Here is a 16,187-nt window from a genome sequence, read left to right on the forward strand (position 1 = left end):
GACTGGGACGAACTTACGCCACTGGCAAGAGAGACACAGAGATTGGAGCCAACCCACACACAGCGCTTTTAATATAAAGGGAGACCCCTTATCAGCGCTGACTGTGTACCTTAATAGGGGTGGTAGTCATGTGACCGCCGGTCGGCTGACCGACAGTCACATGACCTCCTCCGTGAGCCCGACGGCTCACTATCCCGATGGTCGGCATGCCGACCAACAGGGACTATTTCCACTCGTGGGTGTCCACGACACCCATAGAGTGGGAATAGAACCCGTGGCGACCTCAGGTCGCCACCGAGCCCGCAGCGTGGCGAGCGCAGCGAGCCCGCAAGGGGCTTGCTGCACTCGCCCCTCCCCGCCGGGATCCCGGCGTCGGTAAGGTGACCGGCGGTCACCCGTACAACACCCCCTTAATAGGTTACACAGTCGTTTTGCAGCCTCCTACAACCCCGGTACCGTGATAGATAGCTGGAGCTGCTGTGGAGGGACTTGCTCTTCACTGACAGCACTGTGCAGGCAGAAAAATGGTGCTGAACGCTGCTGGGTCCGCTCTTAGGAGAAGCTCCGCCCCCAAAATGGCGCTGTCTCCCCGCTCTTCACAGGATTATACTAGCCTGAGGATTGATGCTGGATGAGAGCCGGGGACCCCGACAGGCTGTGTGACCAGTGTAGGGTGTAGGCGCTGACTCAGGGCGCCCCTCACAGCGCCGCACTATGTACCGCTGAGCCTCCTGGAGCGCAGTTAATACTGCGCTCCTACCCTGATGCCGCCATCTTCACACCGGCCCCCCGCTTGTGAGGGGGGACGGTGACTCACTCGCCACAATCTTCAGCTCTGTAAGGGGGTGGCGGGGAACGATCTATCCCCTCTGGAGCTTAGTGTCCAGTCAGCGGAGACAGTGGCTCAGACCCCGCAGGGTGGACACTGCTCCCCCTCTTAGTCCCTCGCTGCAGGGAGGCTGTTGTCCGCAGCCTCCCTGTAAAATAATAAACTCTAAAAATAACTTTAACTAAAGAAGCTCTGTAGAGCTCCCCTAGCTGTGACCGGCTCCTCCGGGCACATTTTCTAAACTGAGTCTTGTAGGAGGGGTATAGAGGGAGGAGCCAGCCCACACTCTCAAACTCTTAAAGTACCAATGGCTCCTGGTGGACCCATCTATACCCCATAGCACTAATGTGGACCCCAGCATCCTCTAGGACGTAAGAGAAATTTAGTTTTGACAGTCATGTATACATTGTATTTTTTTATTTTTTGTGTATATTTTAAACACTTCATGTTATGCTGTACTTTTCTATGCTCTTTATGCCATTGTATACAATCTGTAAGACACTGCGGATCCCTCATGACTCTGTATATATAAAGGATAATAATAATAATTCTTAGTTTTAAAACCCATTACTTGAAATAAAGTTTACATACATTATTTTAGTAACAATTCACATATAGGGGGTAATTCCAAGTTTATCGCAGCAGGATTTTTGATAGCAATTGGGCAAAACCATGTGCACTGCAGGGGAGGCAGATATAACATGTGCAGAAAGAGTTAGATTTGGGTGGGTTATTTTATTTCTGTGCAGGGTAATACTGGCTGCTTTATTTTGACACTGCAAATTAGATTGCAGATTGAACACACCCCACCCAAATCTAACTCTCTCTGCACATGTTATATCTGCCTCCCCTGCAGTGCACATGGTTTTGCCCAATTGCTAACAAAAATCCTGCTGCGATCAACTTGGAATTACCCCCATATTTAATTGAATATGAGGCCACTTACCCTCCAAGACATTATTCTCTTTAATTGCAACCTTATATAAGATGAAATGAGTGAAGATGCTGCCTGGATCACATCTCTCAGCTTCTCTAACTGCCTCCTTAGCCTGTAAACAATACAATACTGCTGTAAGAATGTCACTACTTATGATTAAAAAGATCACAAAGCTTAGTATCATTTAAATGACCTTAACTTTATGATAAGCCAAAATTAATCAGGTACATCAAAAATATGAATGAAAGAGTACAATCCAATTAAAAAATAAAATAACATAAATAAGTACTCAAAGAATTACTTTATTAATCTAATTATGATTTATATGTAATAAACATGTAAATATATATCCAACCAAACCAATTACAACAAAAAAACATAAATATACAGTATATAAATTATTGTTTTAACCCATCCTCTAAGGCACAGGTTCTCAAACTCGGTCCTCAGGACCCCACACAGTGCATGTTTTGCAGGTCTCCTCACAGAATCGCAAGTGAAATAATTAGCTCCACCTGTGGACCGTATAAAATGTGTCAGTGAGTAATTAATACACCTGTGCACTTGCTGGGTTACCTGTAAAACATGCACTTTGTGGGGTCCTGAGGACCGAGTTTGAGAACCACTGCTCTAAGATATTGAGAAGACACTTGCACACCCCTCTCTTGCAGATATTGACCCTCACTGAAGTTAGTATGCAAAAGCCAGAAAATCGCAAACAAGCGTTTTTTGGACTTCTGCACATGCGCTGCGTTCCCACAGAGCATATACAGCTAGCAAAGTGCAATCTGATACCGGAGGGATGTGATCATACTGTGATTGACGGCAGGGGGCGGCGACGTACCATTGCGGGGGAGTGGCCCGGCCAACGCAGGAGTGGCCGCACCATTTTCGGGGCAGCTGCGTGACGTCACATGCAGCCGCACCAATGGAAAAAATGGCGGTGGGCTGACTGCCTTTGCAACCATGCTGCGAAGACAGAATCTGCAATCCATCCTGAATAGGGTGCAATGTGCTCAGATATACCAATTAGGTGGAAGTTAAAATAGACCCTGCAATTTACTGGTTGTGAAAAAAGGTGTTCACCTTGTGCTTTAACGTCTGGGGCTATTCCATTAGAGACCTTTTTTTCTCATCTGTAAATTACCCTGTTACGCTGTTAACACATAGAATTTGGGATATGTTCCTAGACCTACTGTGGGGCAGATGTATTAACCTGGAGAAGGTATAAGGAAGTGATAAAGCAGTGATATACGCAAGGTGATAAACGCACCAGCCAATCAGCTCCAATATGTATATTAACAGTTAGGAGATGATAGGCTGTGCTTTAATCACCTTGCATTTATCACTGCTTTATCACTTCCTTATGCCTTCTCCAGGTTAATACATCTGCCCCAGTACTATGTGGTAACATGATTCGGGCACCTGTTAACAAGCTATTTATCAAAGATTTCTTTTTGGGTCTGCTCAGAACAGAATATAAATCTCTGTTAACTGCAGCCTGCATTCAGGGCTAATTGAATAGTCCCGGGGGATCAATGAGCGACAGTAAATTACCACAGCTAATTGAATTCCCCCTAGTATTACAAACAATTAAATGCAGATAAGCATACTGATAATGAATTTATATATATATATATATATACTAGCTGTTCTACCCATTCTTCGTATGGGAGTTTTTGATTTTCATGATTGTAAGTATAGATGAGTGTTAAAAATTTGGTAAATCTATAGAGATGTAAATTTGAGCTGTCTTAATGTAAGTAAATATTAATCCATGGTTCTTGGAGTTACCCGAAGAGCACCCGTAGCAGATAAGGTGGAAAGTGACCGAACCATTTTTGGAGTTTATGAAATTTTACCCACTGGAGGTGCAATCCAAATTTTGATCTGATTGTCCGTTTGGTCGTTATCGTTCACGCAACACAAGCCACGCATCAGTAATGATGTCATTATATAACCCTATGTGGACTCAATGTTCACACTTGCATATATATTGGAGAGTTGTGCTCTATGAAATCCTGCAGCATGGGTAACTTGGAGGATGCGCAGGTGAATAGGTGATACGCCTCCCAGCATTTTACTCACCTGACTCGCGTTTGCACTCTTCGATAACTTTCTGTCCAGGTCCTGACCGTGGTAGCGTTCATGGTCTATGATTATAGGTCATATTCTGGCTGGCCACCTGCATACGAGCTAGCGCCGCTGTGGTTGAGGTTCCTTGCTCATCAGCATGCGGAGGGTAATAGGTATCAGGTACAAATGCAGGATTTACTTGGGGGGTGGCCAATGTTGCATACCATACACATTGCACACACTTACATAGCACACCGTACACATTACATACACATACATAGTACATCACACACACTCACATCTCACCACACACACATATAGTATATCACACATACGCACACATTGCACACCACACACACATACATAGCACACCACACACACACACACACACACACACACCTCTTTCATTTAAAAAAAATTAATGCAGGCAAACAAATACAGCCCCCACACCCCCTCCCAACCAGCACCCTGACACACACAGTGACCTGCAGCTCCGTGACAGAGCGCAGCAGGGAATACTGTGAGCAGTGGTGCAAGTAGAAATTTTTCTCAGTGGTACTGATAGTAAAAATGGGCACTGGTTCTGCATCCAGTGCCATAGGGAGAGGTGTGCATGCTGTGCCATCTCCCGGGGCTGCAATGCTGCTCAGAACATCTAATGGTCACTCTAGGCAGACACCCTTAAATGCATGCAGCCGCCCGAAGCTTCAAGGCAGCTCTCTACTTTCTCCTGCCAGCGGCAGTGGTGCAAGTAGAATTTTTTTCTTAGTGGTACTGATAGTAAAAATGGGTTACATGTCATGAGGGGTCGTGGTCACACAAAACTGGAGTAGCTACATGACAATAGGGGCATGGCCACATTATGCCAAACACCATAATGCTCCTTACACGTTATGTCACACACCGTAATGCTTATTATACATTATGCCACACACCGTAATGCTTATTACACATTATTCGAGATATCGTAACACCCATTACACATTATGCCAGACACCGTAACATCCATTACACATTATGCCACACACCGTAATGCCCATTACACATTATGCCACACACCATAATGCCCATTACATATTATACCACACACAGTTATGCCACTGACACCATTTTACAAAAAAGCACCTTATAAATTATGCCCCAGCGGTGGGCTGCGTACCACCACCATATTTCTTAATGGTACTCCGTACCTCCCTACTTTCAGAACTGACTGTGAGCCACCTGGCGGCAGCTGTCACTCAATGCCCAGGAGCTGTAAACTGCTGCTGCAACTCCCCCTACACTCAGGTAGCCTCTACACAGTTCAGCTGCCTGCGATCTGCTCTGTCTCCTCCCTGCCCTGTGTGCGCGCATGAGCTCGGGACCGTCTCTGCGCGACCTCACATCCATCGCCCATTGACAAAAATAATGAAATTCATTGTATTTAATAAACTCATAGGGTCTTGTTTCCTCCAAATGAATCATCCATTGAGCTTTCTTGTGGAAAATAACTCCTGTCTATTGCCTCCTCTGCATCCCAAAACACACACACACACACACACACACACACACACACACACACACACACACACACACACACATATCTCACAATTTATAAATGACAGTATTGGTTGACACGTGACTATAATAAAATATCAGCATACATAATAATCAAGCAGGTGAAGGCTTGGAGCTCTAACTGATGTTCGTCTCTAATCTAATTTATTTGTTGTAACCCCCTAATCTGTAATATAGATATTTTAGGATTTGTGATAATTACACCATTGTGTAAATACAATTACAGAGATTAAACATAGGGCAAAAATGCATCTAATGGGTGTGATAATGATTTGCTGACCTTAGATAGCTCATTGAGATGCAGAAAACAGGAAGCCCGGTTCCTCTGTAGTTTTGCAAGGTTCAGTTCAGTCTGGCCTGAAGCATAAAAGCTCAGAGAATAGTTGTACCATTGCAAGGCTTCTATATAGTTCTTGGTCTGTGAATTAGCATGCAAATAACCAATATTAAACAAAACTCAAAGACTTTACAGTATATTTACAGTACTAAGCGTCAATTTTATTACAGTATTACCGCTGGTTTTGCAATCTGCTGAATTACTTAAATCCAAGACGATAGGAAACTGCCAAGAAACCTCACTTTAGAACAGAATAGAATAGTACATTGACTCACCATCAATGTTTTTAACATATCAAGTATAGAAACTCTTTATTTACTAAATATTGGCTGTAGAAACTGATGAAAAACCAATGGCAAACTCACCAAAATACTGTAAGTGAAGTGATTGTGGCAGATGAAGAGCTATCTGGCCAATCAGAAGGGGAGGAATCACTATTCAGTTAAGGGGCATACACACTAGACGACTGTTACTAATGGTATGCTAAATAATGACGATTTTGAATGATATATTGTTCAAGTTGTCTAGTGTGTATGCAACGAATGACGGACAATGTGCGCACCCGCGCTCGTTAAAAGCAGGTCGTAGGTCGACGATGCATGCAGCTCAATATGAGCAATCTCACTTGTGACATCGCTCATATCGGCATGTGTGTACGGAGCCGCGATGAGCAATGTGTACAATGTGGGAGATATGCCCCTCCCTGGACCCTCCCAGGCTCTATTTTACCTTAGACACAGTAGAAGCCGCACGCAGAGCCAGTTCAGCCTCCAACTTCTACTATGTAAGTTTCACCGACTGCACCACTAATGTGTGACTCTGCCCCATCAATGTATGTGCCCACAGTGGAATGATTTCCACTGTGCCACCATCTAAAATGTAATGAATGGCCTCATAATGGGATGGCACTGCGATAGATAGATAGATAGATAGATAGATAGATAGATAGATAGATAGATAGATAGATAGATAGATAAAATGTATGTCTGTGTGTGTATATCTATCTATCTATCTATCTATCTATCTATCTATCTATCTAAAACAATTGCAAATAGGCGTCTCCCTGTGTTATAACATAACAATTAGGTAACCTTCACCATCCTTAACACCCTATCAATGGGAGGTGTACAGTTAGAGGTGGGATTCCGACCACCTTTAGACAGAGTGTATACATCACAATATCACGATTCTGGTACTGGTTCTGGTGTCAGTATGGTGAAGGCTGTTTTAGGGATCTTAGCAGTCATTCATGGATTTCACCCTCCTGATCTGCAGGGATTTCTCTCAGTCCAGCAAGGTGCCATGCAGTTCTCAGCTTTCAGCCTTGACCATACTGACACTGTTACTTGGCAGGCAGGCCACTCACAGTCAATCAGTGGCCTGTTACCACAGAAGCCACTAATTTGCTGCCAGACCTACAAGTGACAGAACTCACGTAGGTTCCCCCACTATCGGGAGCCATGCCATATGTACGGCATGTATATATAGCGCGGCTGTGTCCAGAGGGATCGGGTATTTCATTTTTTTTATTTTTTAACCCCTAGGAACCTACTTTAGAAGAAGTACAACAAACGGCCAGGGATAGGTGAGTATGTATATAATTTTTTTTTTAACCATGTAGCAAATTCTACTGGAGAAGGGGACTGACTGAGGTCAGGGACAAAGTAAGTATATGTGACTGTGAGTGAGTGAGTGAGTGAGTGAGTGTATTCAAGTTTTACTATCTACGGTGCGGTGTACTGTTGTTATTTTAATATTTCTTTTACAAGGGGACTATAGGTACCAGTGGGCCCTTAATGCCTTACATGCGGGTACTTGTGGTTCTGCAAAAGGAGATTTATGGTAAGACCTTACCTTTGTTAAATCTCTTTCTGCGAGGTACACTGGATTCCACAGGGAATAACATCGGGGTGTAGAGTAGGATCTTGATCCGAGGCACCAACAGGCTAAAAGTTTTGACTGTTCCCAAGAGGCTCAGTGCCGCCTCCTCTATAACCCCGCCTCCATGCACAGGAGCTCAGTTTTGTTAACCAGTCAAATGCAGTAGCAGGTAAAAGAGACGACAACAGTTAGTAGCCACAGACACCACATTCTCACGACAGGAGAAGGTATCAGCGGCTAATGCCATACCAACCCAAAGAAGCTAAGTGCGTCAGGGTGGGCACCCTGTGGAATCCAGTGTACCTTGCAGAAAGAGATTTAACAAAGGTACTGTAAGTTCTTACCATAAATCTTCTTTTCTGCAGTGGGGTACACTGTATTTCACGAAGAAGGTCCAACAGACCGAGTAGAATGGGCTTTGATGGTAGCAGGAGCTGGAAGGCCAGCCTGTACATGAGCATGTGCAATCACCATTCTAATCCATCTGTCCAAGGTCTGCTTTTTAGCAGGCCAGCCATGTTTGTGAAAACCAAACAGTACAAAGAGAGAATCAGACTTCCTGACGGAGGCTGTCCTCTTCACGTAGATATGGAGAGCCCGTACCACATCCAAAGACCGCTCTTTGGAAGATAAATCCGGAGAGACAAAGGCCGGAACCACAATCTACTGGTTTAGGTGGAAAGAAGACACAGGGCACGTTCGAAGAACCGCCCGGTCCCGGTGAAAAATTAGATAGGGAGACCTACAGGACAAGGCACCCAAATCTGATACCCGTCTAGCAGAGGCAACAGCCAGCAGAAACAAGACCTTGAAGGAAAGCCACTTAAGGTCCGTGGATTCAAGAGGTTCAAATGGAGACTCTTGCAAAGCCTCCAGGACCACCGACAAATCCCAAGGAGCCACAGGTGGGACATAGGGAGGTTGAATCTGTAAAACACCCTGAGTGAAAGTATGGACATCAGGCAGGGTCGCAATTTTTCTCTGAAACCATACCGACAAGGCAGAAATATGAACCTTGAGGGAGGCCAACCGAAGGCCCAAGTCCAGGCCCTGTAGCAGGAAGGCCAAAAGTTTGACCGTACTAAACTTGTAAACATCTTGATTGTTAGATGCGCACCAAGCAAAGTAAGAATTCCAGACCCTATGGTAAATCCGAGCAGAGGCCGGATTACGGGCCTTGAACATAGTTTGCATGACCACCTCAGAAAACCCTTTGGACCTCACTACGGAAGCTTCAAGAGCCACGCCATCAAAGCCAGTTGGGCCAAATCCTGGTAAACACAAGGGCCCTGAACGAGGAGGTTTGTTTGTTGCGGAAGCAGAAGAGGATGCTCTAGCGAGAGACCCTGAAGGCCTGAGAACCAATGCCATCTGGGCCACGCTGGAGCTATTAGAAGAAGGATTCCTCCTTCTTGCTTAAACTTCCTCACTACTGTGGGCAGGAGTGACACCGGAGGGAACACATACGGCAGCTGAAAGTTCCATGGATTGCCAGTGCGTCCACGAACGCCGCTTGAGGATCCCTTGCTCTTGCGCCGAAGACCAGAACTTTGTGATTGTGTCGAGACGCCATCAGGTCTACATCTGGTAGGCCCCACTTGTCCACTAGATCGTCCAGATACGGCAGGATCCGGATGCACCGATGGTGGAGTGAAGCCGTCATAACTGCCATGACCTTGATAAAAATTTGCGGAGCCGTGGTCAGACCAAACGGTAAGGCCTGGAATTGGTAATGGAGATTGCCCAAAGCAAACCACAGGTTTTGCTGATGTGACATGGCAATGGGGATATGCAGGTAAGCATCCTCTATATCCAGGGATACCATATAGTCCCCTGGTTCCACAGCCAGGACAATAGAGTGAAGGGTCTCCATACGAAACTTGGAAACCCTCACAAACTTGTTCAAAGATTTGAGGTTGAGAATGGGCTGGGAGGAACCATTCGGTTTGGGGACTAGGAACAGCGTTGAATAGTACCCCTTGGCCCTCTGAGCTAGAGGTACCGGCACTACCACTCCGGTGTCCAGGAGGGATTGCACTACTAAACAGAGAGTTGTTGCCTTCACCTGATCCGAAGGGATGTCCGTCAGCGAGGAGGGGGACGTGTCTTGAAGGATATAGCATATCCTTGAGTGACGACTTCCCATACCCAAGCATCTGAAGTGGTCTGCAACCATACCTGGGTGAACTGGAGGGGAAGGCCCACTCCATCATGCCGCAGACTTGTCAGATTTGGAAGCCGGCTGACAGGCAGCCCAGGCACGTTTAGGCTTGGGCTTAGTGGTTTCGGAAGTGCGAGACTGTTTCGGATATGCCTGACCCTTTGCTTTACCCGGAGGGCGAAAGGAACGAAGAGAAGTACTCTTAGCCTTTGGGGCCGAAAGAGTAGTACTAGGTAGACATGCAGTCTTAGCAGATGCCAAGTCAGTGACAATCTTGTTGAGATCCTCACCAAAGAGGATGTTTCCTTGAACTGGAGCACCTCCAGGGTTTTCTTAGAGTCCAAGTCTACCGACCAGAACCGCAACCAGAGAATACGGCGAGCCAAAATGGATGTTGTAGCAGCCTTGGCCGGAAGAACACCTGCATCGGAAGCTGCTTCTTTAATGTAATGAGACGCTGTGACAATATAAGAGAGACATTGTCTAGCATGTTCAGAAAAATTGGACGGAAACTCAGCCTCTATTTCTTGAGCCAACGCCTCAATAGCTTCTGTAGCCCAAGTAGTCGCAATGGTGGGCTTATGCGCAGCCCGTGCAAGTGTATAGATAGCTTTTAAGCAGCCCTCCACCCGCTTATCCGTTGGTTCCTTGAGAGAAGTGACGGTAGTGACAGGCAGAGCAGATGACACCACCAGCCGAGCGATTTGCGAATCCACCGGCGGCGGTGTTTCCCAATTTTTACTCAATTCTGCCGCAAGGGGATAGCGGGATAGCATCTTTTTGTGCGTTGTGAATTTCTTTCCTGGGTTCTCCCAGGATTCCTGACGTATGCCAACCAAGTGGTCAGAATAAGGTAAAATTAATTTAGTAACCTTCTGCAGTTTGAACCTGTCCGGTTTCTTAGATGTAGTAGTAGGCTCAGGATCATCATCAATCTGAAGAATGAGCCTAACAGCTTCTAATAGATCAGGAACATCCACCTGTGAAACAGATTCCCCATCAGAAATGTCATGATCAGAGTCTGAGGGATCAGTATACACGCCATCTTCATCTGAAGAGGTATCCGGAACATACGTGGATTGAGAGGAAGTAACAGCCCACTTAGAGAACTTCTTAGGTTTAGTCTTAGGCGGGCGAGGGTCAGGAACACTTTTACCCAAAGAGTTATTCAGTTGCTGTAACTGAGTGGACAGAGCATCTGTCCATGGCAGATTAACCGCAGGGACCATATAAGGCCAATAAGGCTCAGGAGGACCCATAGGGGGCACAAGTCTAGTTACCAGCGTAGTCAGTAAATTAGAAAAAGCAGCCCAAGGCGAGCCCTGATGTGCCCCCATTGTTACAAACTGACTGGGGGGTACAGAACCCCCAAAACCTGAACCCTCCGCAGCCATGTTATCCTCCAATGCATCTGGGACATCATAACCGTGCATGGCGGAATCAGCCCCAGACCCCTGTAGCTGACATGATATGAAAGCGTAAAGCACGGGCGACACAGTACAATATTAGTAAAGATAATACCTAACACAAACCTACCCGTGTAGTGTGACAGCACAAACAGAGGATTTCTGAGGTAAAATGTGACTGAAAAACAGAGAAAAATACAAAATACGTACATCCTGTGAAATACCTATATTATCTAATAACCCTGACACACGGAGCCCCCTCAGGTTACAGAATATACGGATAGCAGTAGGAGTGAGTTACACGGAGTAGAGATCACCCAGCAGCTATATGCCCACACACACAGTTACATGTACAATGCAGGAATTATAACAAATAATAAAACTGCACTGGACTAGCAATACTATTACTGAGTAAAGCTATGTATATAATAGATATGTCAATGCACAGTAAAAACTGGATGAATATCACAGGGTACTTGTACTAAATAACCCTGAAGTATGCACTTGTTCTTAACTAACACTGTCTAAACGACATGTAGAATACTTATGCGTCCTGTAAATGCACAGCGCTCATGATGCAGGCGGCTTTACAGAGGAGGCATCACCCAGGACTCTCAGAATCAGCGCAGCTGTGTGTAATGGTGCCCAAACGCTGACAGTGAGTGAGGGAGACAGAGAGATGCAGCTCCAGGGCGGGAACATTTACTCTAAATGGCGCCCAGGGGCTGGGGGAGGGGCTACAGATCAGAGCCTTATCCCCTTGCTGGACTTCACCACCGGGTGCTGCGGGCCTTAATAAAATGGATTATAGCCTAATCCGACCTGTGCCCTTGCCCTGGTGGTCTAGTGGGGTCCCTGTACTGCCACAGTGTCCACGCCAGCGTGTGCGGCCCGCATGGGGGACCCTCTTACCTCCTCCCTGAGTGCGGCCACGCAATCCCGGAGAACTTCGGTTAGTGTGTGTGCCCTGGGTGAAGAACTGGAGCCTCCGCTGTTAGTACCCGGCAACCAGGAACGTGGGAGTATATAGCGCAGCTTAGGGAGGTGATGGAGCTGCAGCTGGAGATATCTGAATGATATCTAGCACTAGAGTGCCTCTGCTGCAGCCCTTGATTATATCTTTAAAATAACTCTTCTTAGGGCTGCTGGAGCAGCCCTGCCTGTTAGCGGCCTGCACTGCAGGCACCAACTTACAAACTGAGCTCCTGTGTACGGAGGCGGGGTTATAGAGGAGGCGGTGCTGAGCATCTTGGGAACAGTCAAAGCTTTGAGCCTGTTGGTGCCTCGGATCAAGATCCTACTCTACACCCCGATGTTATTCCCTGTGGAATACAGTGTACCCCGCTGCAGAAATATTGGTACACAAGGGGAGCTTACTGGGATTTGTAGTCCCACTTTAAAGGACAATATTAGTTTAGTCTAACTTTGACTGCTATCAACTCGGCCCCCACTGGTGTGCCAGGTATAGCCCTCGGCTTCAGCCCAGGCCTGGGGTCTACTAAGGAGGGGGTCACGTTTATTGTGGAGGTCTATATTTCTTGAGGAATCCCTGGACTGGGATGACTAGTTCATGGAGTGGATAAATGCTTTGGCCGGGGGCCCCATCAACTGTGTCCCCTCGCTGTGGCATTACGCCCCAATCCACTAGTAAGTGTCCACTGCAGGTCCTTGAAATACGGGGAACCCTACTTATTTTTTCCCCATTTTTCCAACATCAGGACCGACTCAAGAGCTCGGTGCTGGTTCATTGAAATAAACGTGACCCCCACGTCGCTTTTCTCTGTATTTTCTGAATCAGGACCAGCTCTAAAAGCCTGGTGCTGGTTATGCTTTGGGTGGGTGCGGGACCTCATTATTTACTTTTTTTTTTACACTATTTTTACACTTTATTTACAATGAAAAACACGCTTCTGGAAAACACGATTCATAGTAAATTTGCATGCTTGGTTCCGAAAAAAATTGGGACCTGCGTGTGTGCACTGGGCCTAACAAGGGCATAATGCGCGCATTAGCGTCCCTTGTTCAGTAAGACCCTAAGTGCAGTTAATGTCATCTGTAAAACGTGCCCCTAATGTGTGTAATGTATCAGAAATCTCCAGAGGTGCAATGTGATGAAAAGTATTGCACTGTCTTTTCTGCTTGGCTTTCTATATGAATTTGTAAATATTAGACAACCTATGCTGGGTGCGGTATGTAACACCGGCGGTGGGAATCCCGACTGCCAGAATGCCAGTAGCGAGCACAGCGAGTCCCCTTGTGGGCTTGCTGCGCTCTCCACGCTTCGGGACCGGTGTTGAGCGAATTGTATTCCCCCTTGGGTGGTGGCATGGACCACCACGCGAGTGGGAGCTCGGGGCTCTGGTCGAGCTTCCGACCAGCGGCATTTCTCCGGTTGTCTCTCCGGTTGTCGGCATTCCGGAAGTGGTCTCCTGACCACCGGGATCCCGACAGCTGGTAAATTAACTGCATCCCCCTATGCCTTGGGTAGTTCATATTTTTGCTGTCATATACATAATATAAAGAGAAACTATAACATAAATATATATATTCTATCCCCTTGATGAAGTCCTACTGATGACGGACGAAACGCGTTGGGACTACCTGCTGACATTTCCTCTTATGGACAGATAAGCCTTTGATAATTTTGAATTCTGTACGCATGCATTCCAGCTATTTATGGACAGATAAGCTTGATATAATAAGAATTTACTTACCGATAATTCTATTTCTCATAGTCCGTAGTGGATGCTGGGGACTCCGTCAGGACCATGGGAATAGCGGCTCCGCAGGAGACAGGGCACATCTAAAGAAAGCTTTTAGGATCACATGGTGTGTACTGGCTCCTCCCCCCATGACCCTCCTCCAAGCCTCAGTTAGGTACTGTGCCCGGACGAGCGTACACAATAAGGAAGGATCTTGAATCCCGGGTAAGACTCATACCAGCCACACCAATCACACTGTACAACTTGTGATCTGAACCCAGTTAACAGTATGATAACAAACGAAGTAGCCTCTGAAAAGATGGCTCACAACAATAATAATAATAACCCGATTTTTGTAACAATAACTATGTACAAGTATTGCAGACAATCCGCACTTGGGATGGGCGCCCAGCATCCACTACGGACTATGAGAAATAGAATTATCGGTAAGTAAATTCTTATTTTCTCTAACGTCCTAGTGGATGCTGGGGACTCCGTCAGGACCATGGGGATTATACCAAAGCTCCCAAACGGGCGGGAGAGTGCGGATGACTCTGCAGCACCGAATGAGAGAACTCCAGGTCCTCCTTAGCCAGAGTATCAAATTTGTAAAATTTTACAAACGTGTTCTCCCCTGACCACGTAGCTGCTCGGCAAAGTTGTAATGCCGAGACCCCTCGGGCAGCCGCCCAAGATGAGCCCACCTTCCTTGTGGAGTGGGCCTTTACAGATTTAGGCTGTGGCAGGCCTGCCACAGAATGTGCAAGTTGGATTGTGCTACAGATCCAACGCGCAATCGTCTGCTTAGACGCAGGAGCACCCATCTTGTTGGGTGCATACAATATAAACAACGAGTCAGATTTTCTGACTCCAGCTGTCCTTGAAATATATATTTTTAATGCTCTGACAACGTCCAGTAACTTGGAGTCCTCCAAGTCGCTAGTAGCCGCAGGCACCACAATAGGCTGGTTCAAGTGAAAAGCCGAAACCACCTTAGGGAGAAAATGAGGACGTGTCCGCAGTTCTGCCCTGTCCGAATGGAAAATCAGATATGGGCTTTTGTACGATAAAGCCGCCAACTCTGAAACTCTCCTGGCTGAAGCCAGGGCCAGTAGCATGGTTACTTTCCATGTAAGATACTTCAAATCTACAGATTTGAGAGGCTCAAACCAATGAGATTTGAGAAAATCCAAAACTACGTTTAGATCCCACGGTGCCACTGGGGGCACAATCGGGGGCTGTATATGTAGTACACCCTTGACAAAAGTTTGTACTTCAGGCACTGAAGCCAATTCCTTCTGGAAGAAGATTGATAAGGCCGAAATTTGAACTTTAATAGACCCCAATTTGAGGCCCATAGACAATCCTGCCTGCAGGAAATGTAAGAATCGACCCAATTGAAATTCTTCCGTTGGGGCCTTCTTGGCTTCACACCACGCAACATATTTTCTCCAAATGCGGTGATAATGTTGTGCGGTCACTTCCTTCCTAGCCTTAATCAAGGCAGGAATAACTTCCTCTGGAATGCCCTTTTCTTTTAGAATCCAACGTTCAACCGCCATGCCGTCAAACGCAGTCGCGGTAAGTCTTGGAACATACAAGGTCCCTGCTGAAGCAGATCCCTTCTTAGAGGTAGAGGCCACGGATCCTCCGTGAGCATCTCTTGAAGTTCCGGATACCAAGTTCTTCTTGGCCAATCCGGAGCCACTAGTATTGTTCTTACTCCCCTTTTCCGAATAATTCTCAGTACCTTTGGTATGAGAGGCAGAGGAGGAAACACATACACTGACTGGTACACCCATGGTGTTACCAGAGCGTCCACAGCTATTGCCTGAGGGTCTCTTGACCTGGCGCAATATCTGTCCAGTTTTTTGTTGAGGCGAGACGCCATCATATCCACCTTTGGTTTTTCCCAACGGTTCACAATCATGTGGAAAACTTCCGGATGAAGTCCCCACTCTCCCGGGTGAAGGTCGTGTCTGCTGAGGAAGTCTGCTTCCCAGTTGTCCACTCCCGGGATGAACACTGCTGACAGTGCTATGACATGATTTTCCGCCCAGCGAAGAATCCTTGCAGCTTCTGTCATTGCTCTTCTGCTTCTCGTGCCGCCTTGTCTGTTTACGTGGGCGACTGCCGTGATGTTGTCCGACTGGATCAACACCGGCTGACCCTGAAGCAGCGGTTTTGCCAAGCTTAGAGCATTGTATATCGCTCTTAGCTCCAGTATATTTATGTGAAGAGACGTCTCCAGGTCTGACCATACACCCTGGAAGTTTCTTCCCTGTGTGACTGCTCCCCAGC

At 46.6% G+C, this 16,187-nt stretch overlaps 1 protein-coding gene across 3 annotated transcripts in view; it reads right to left on the minus strand.

Annotated features, from left to right (window-relative positions):
* TEX11 (testis expressed 11) overlaps nt 1–16,187 on the minus strand; it is a 1,490,225-nt gene that overhangs the window by 523,403 nt on the left and 950,635 nt on the right. For all 3 annotated transcript variants that reach the window (XM_063937124.1, XM_063937125.1, XM_063937123.1), the window contains exons 16-17: nt 5,680–5,817; nt 1,776–1,878 (exon numbers count right to left, since the gene is read on the minus strand). In XM_063937124.1, the coding sequence (XP_063793194.1) occupies nt 1,776–1,878; nt 5,680–5,817 (241 nt within the window). The remainder of the gene's footprint in view (nt 1–1,775; nt 1,879–5,679; nt 5,818–16,187) is intronic.

The sequence above is a fragment of the Pseudophryne corroboree genome, chromosome 8 (genome assembly GCF_028390025.1).
Source record: "Pseudophryne corroboree isolate aPseCor3 chromosome 8, aPseCor3.hap2, whole genome shotgun sequence".
Classification (NCBI taxonomy): domain Eukaryota; kingdom Metazoa; phylum Chordata; class Amphibia; order Anura; family Myobatrachidae; genus Pseudophryne; species Pseudophryne corroboree.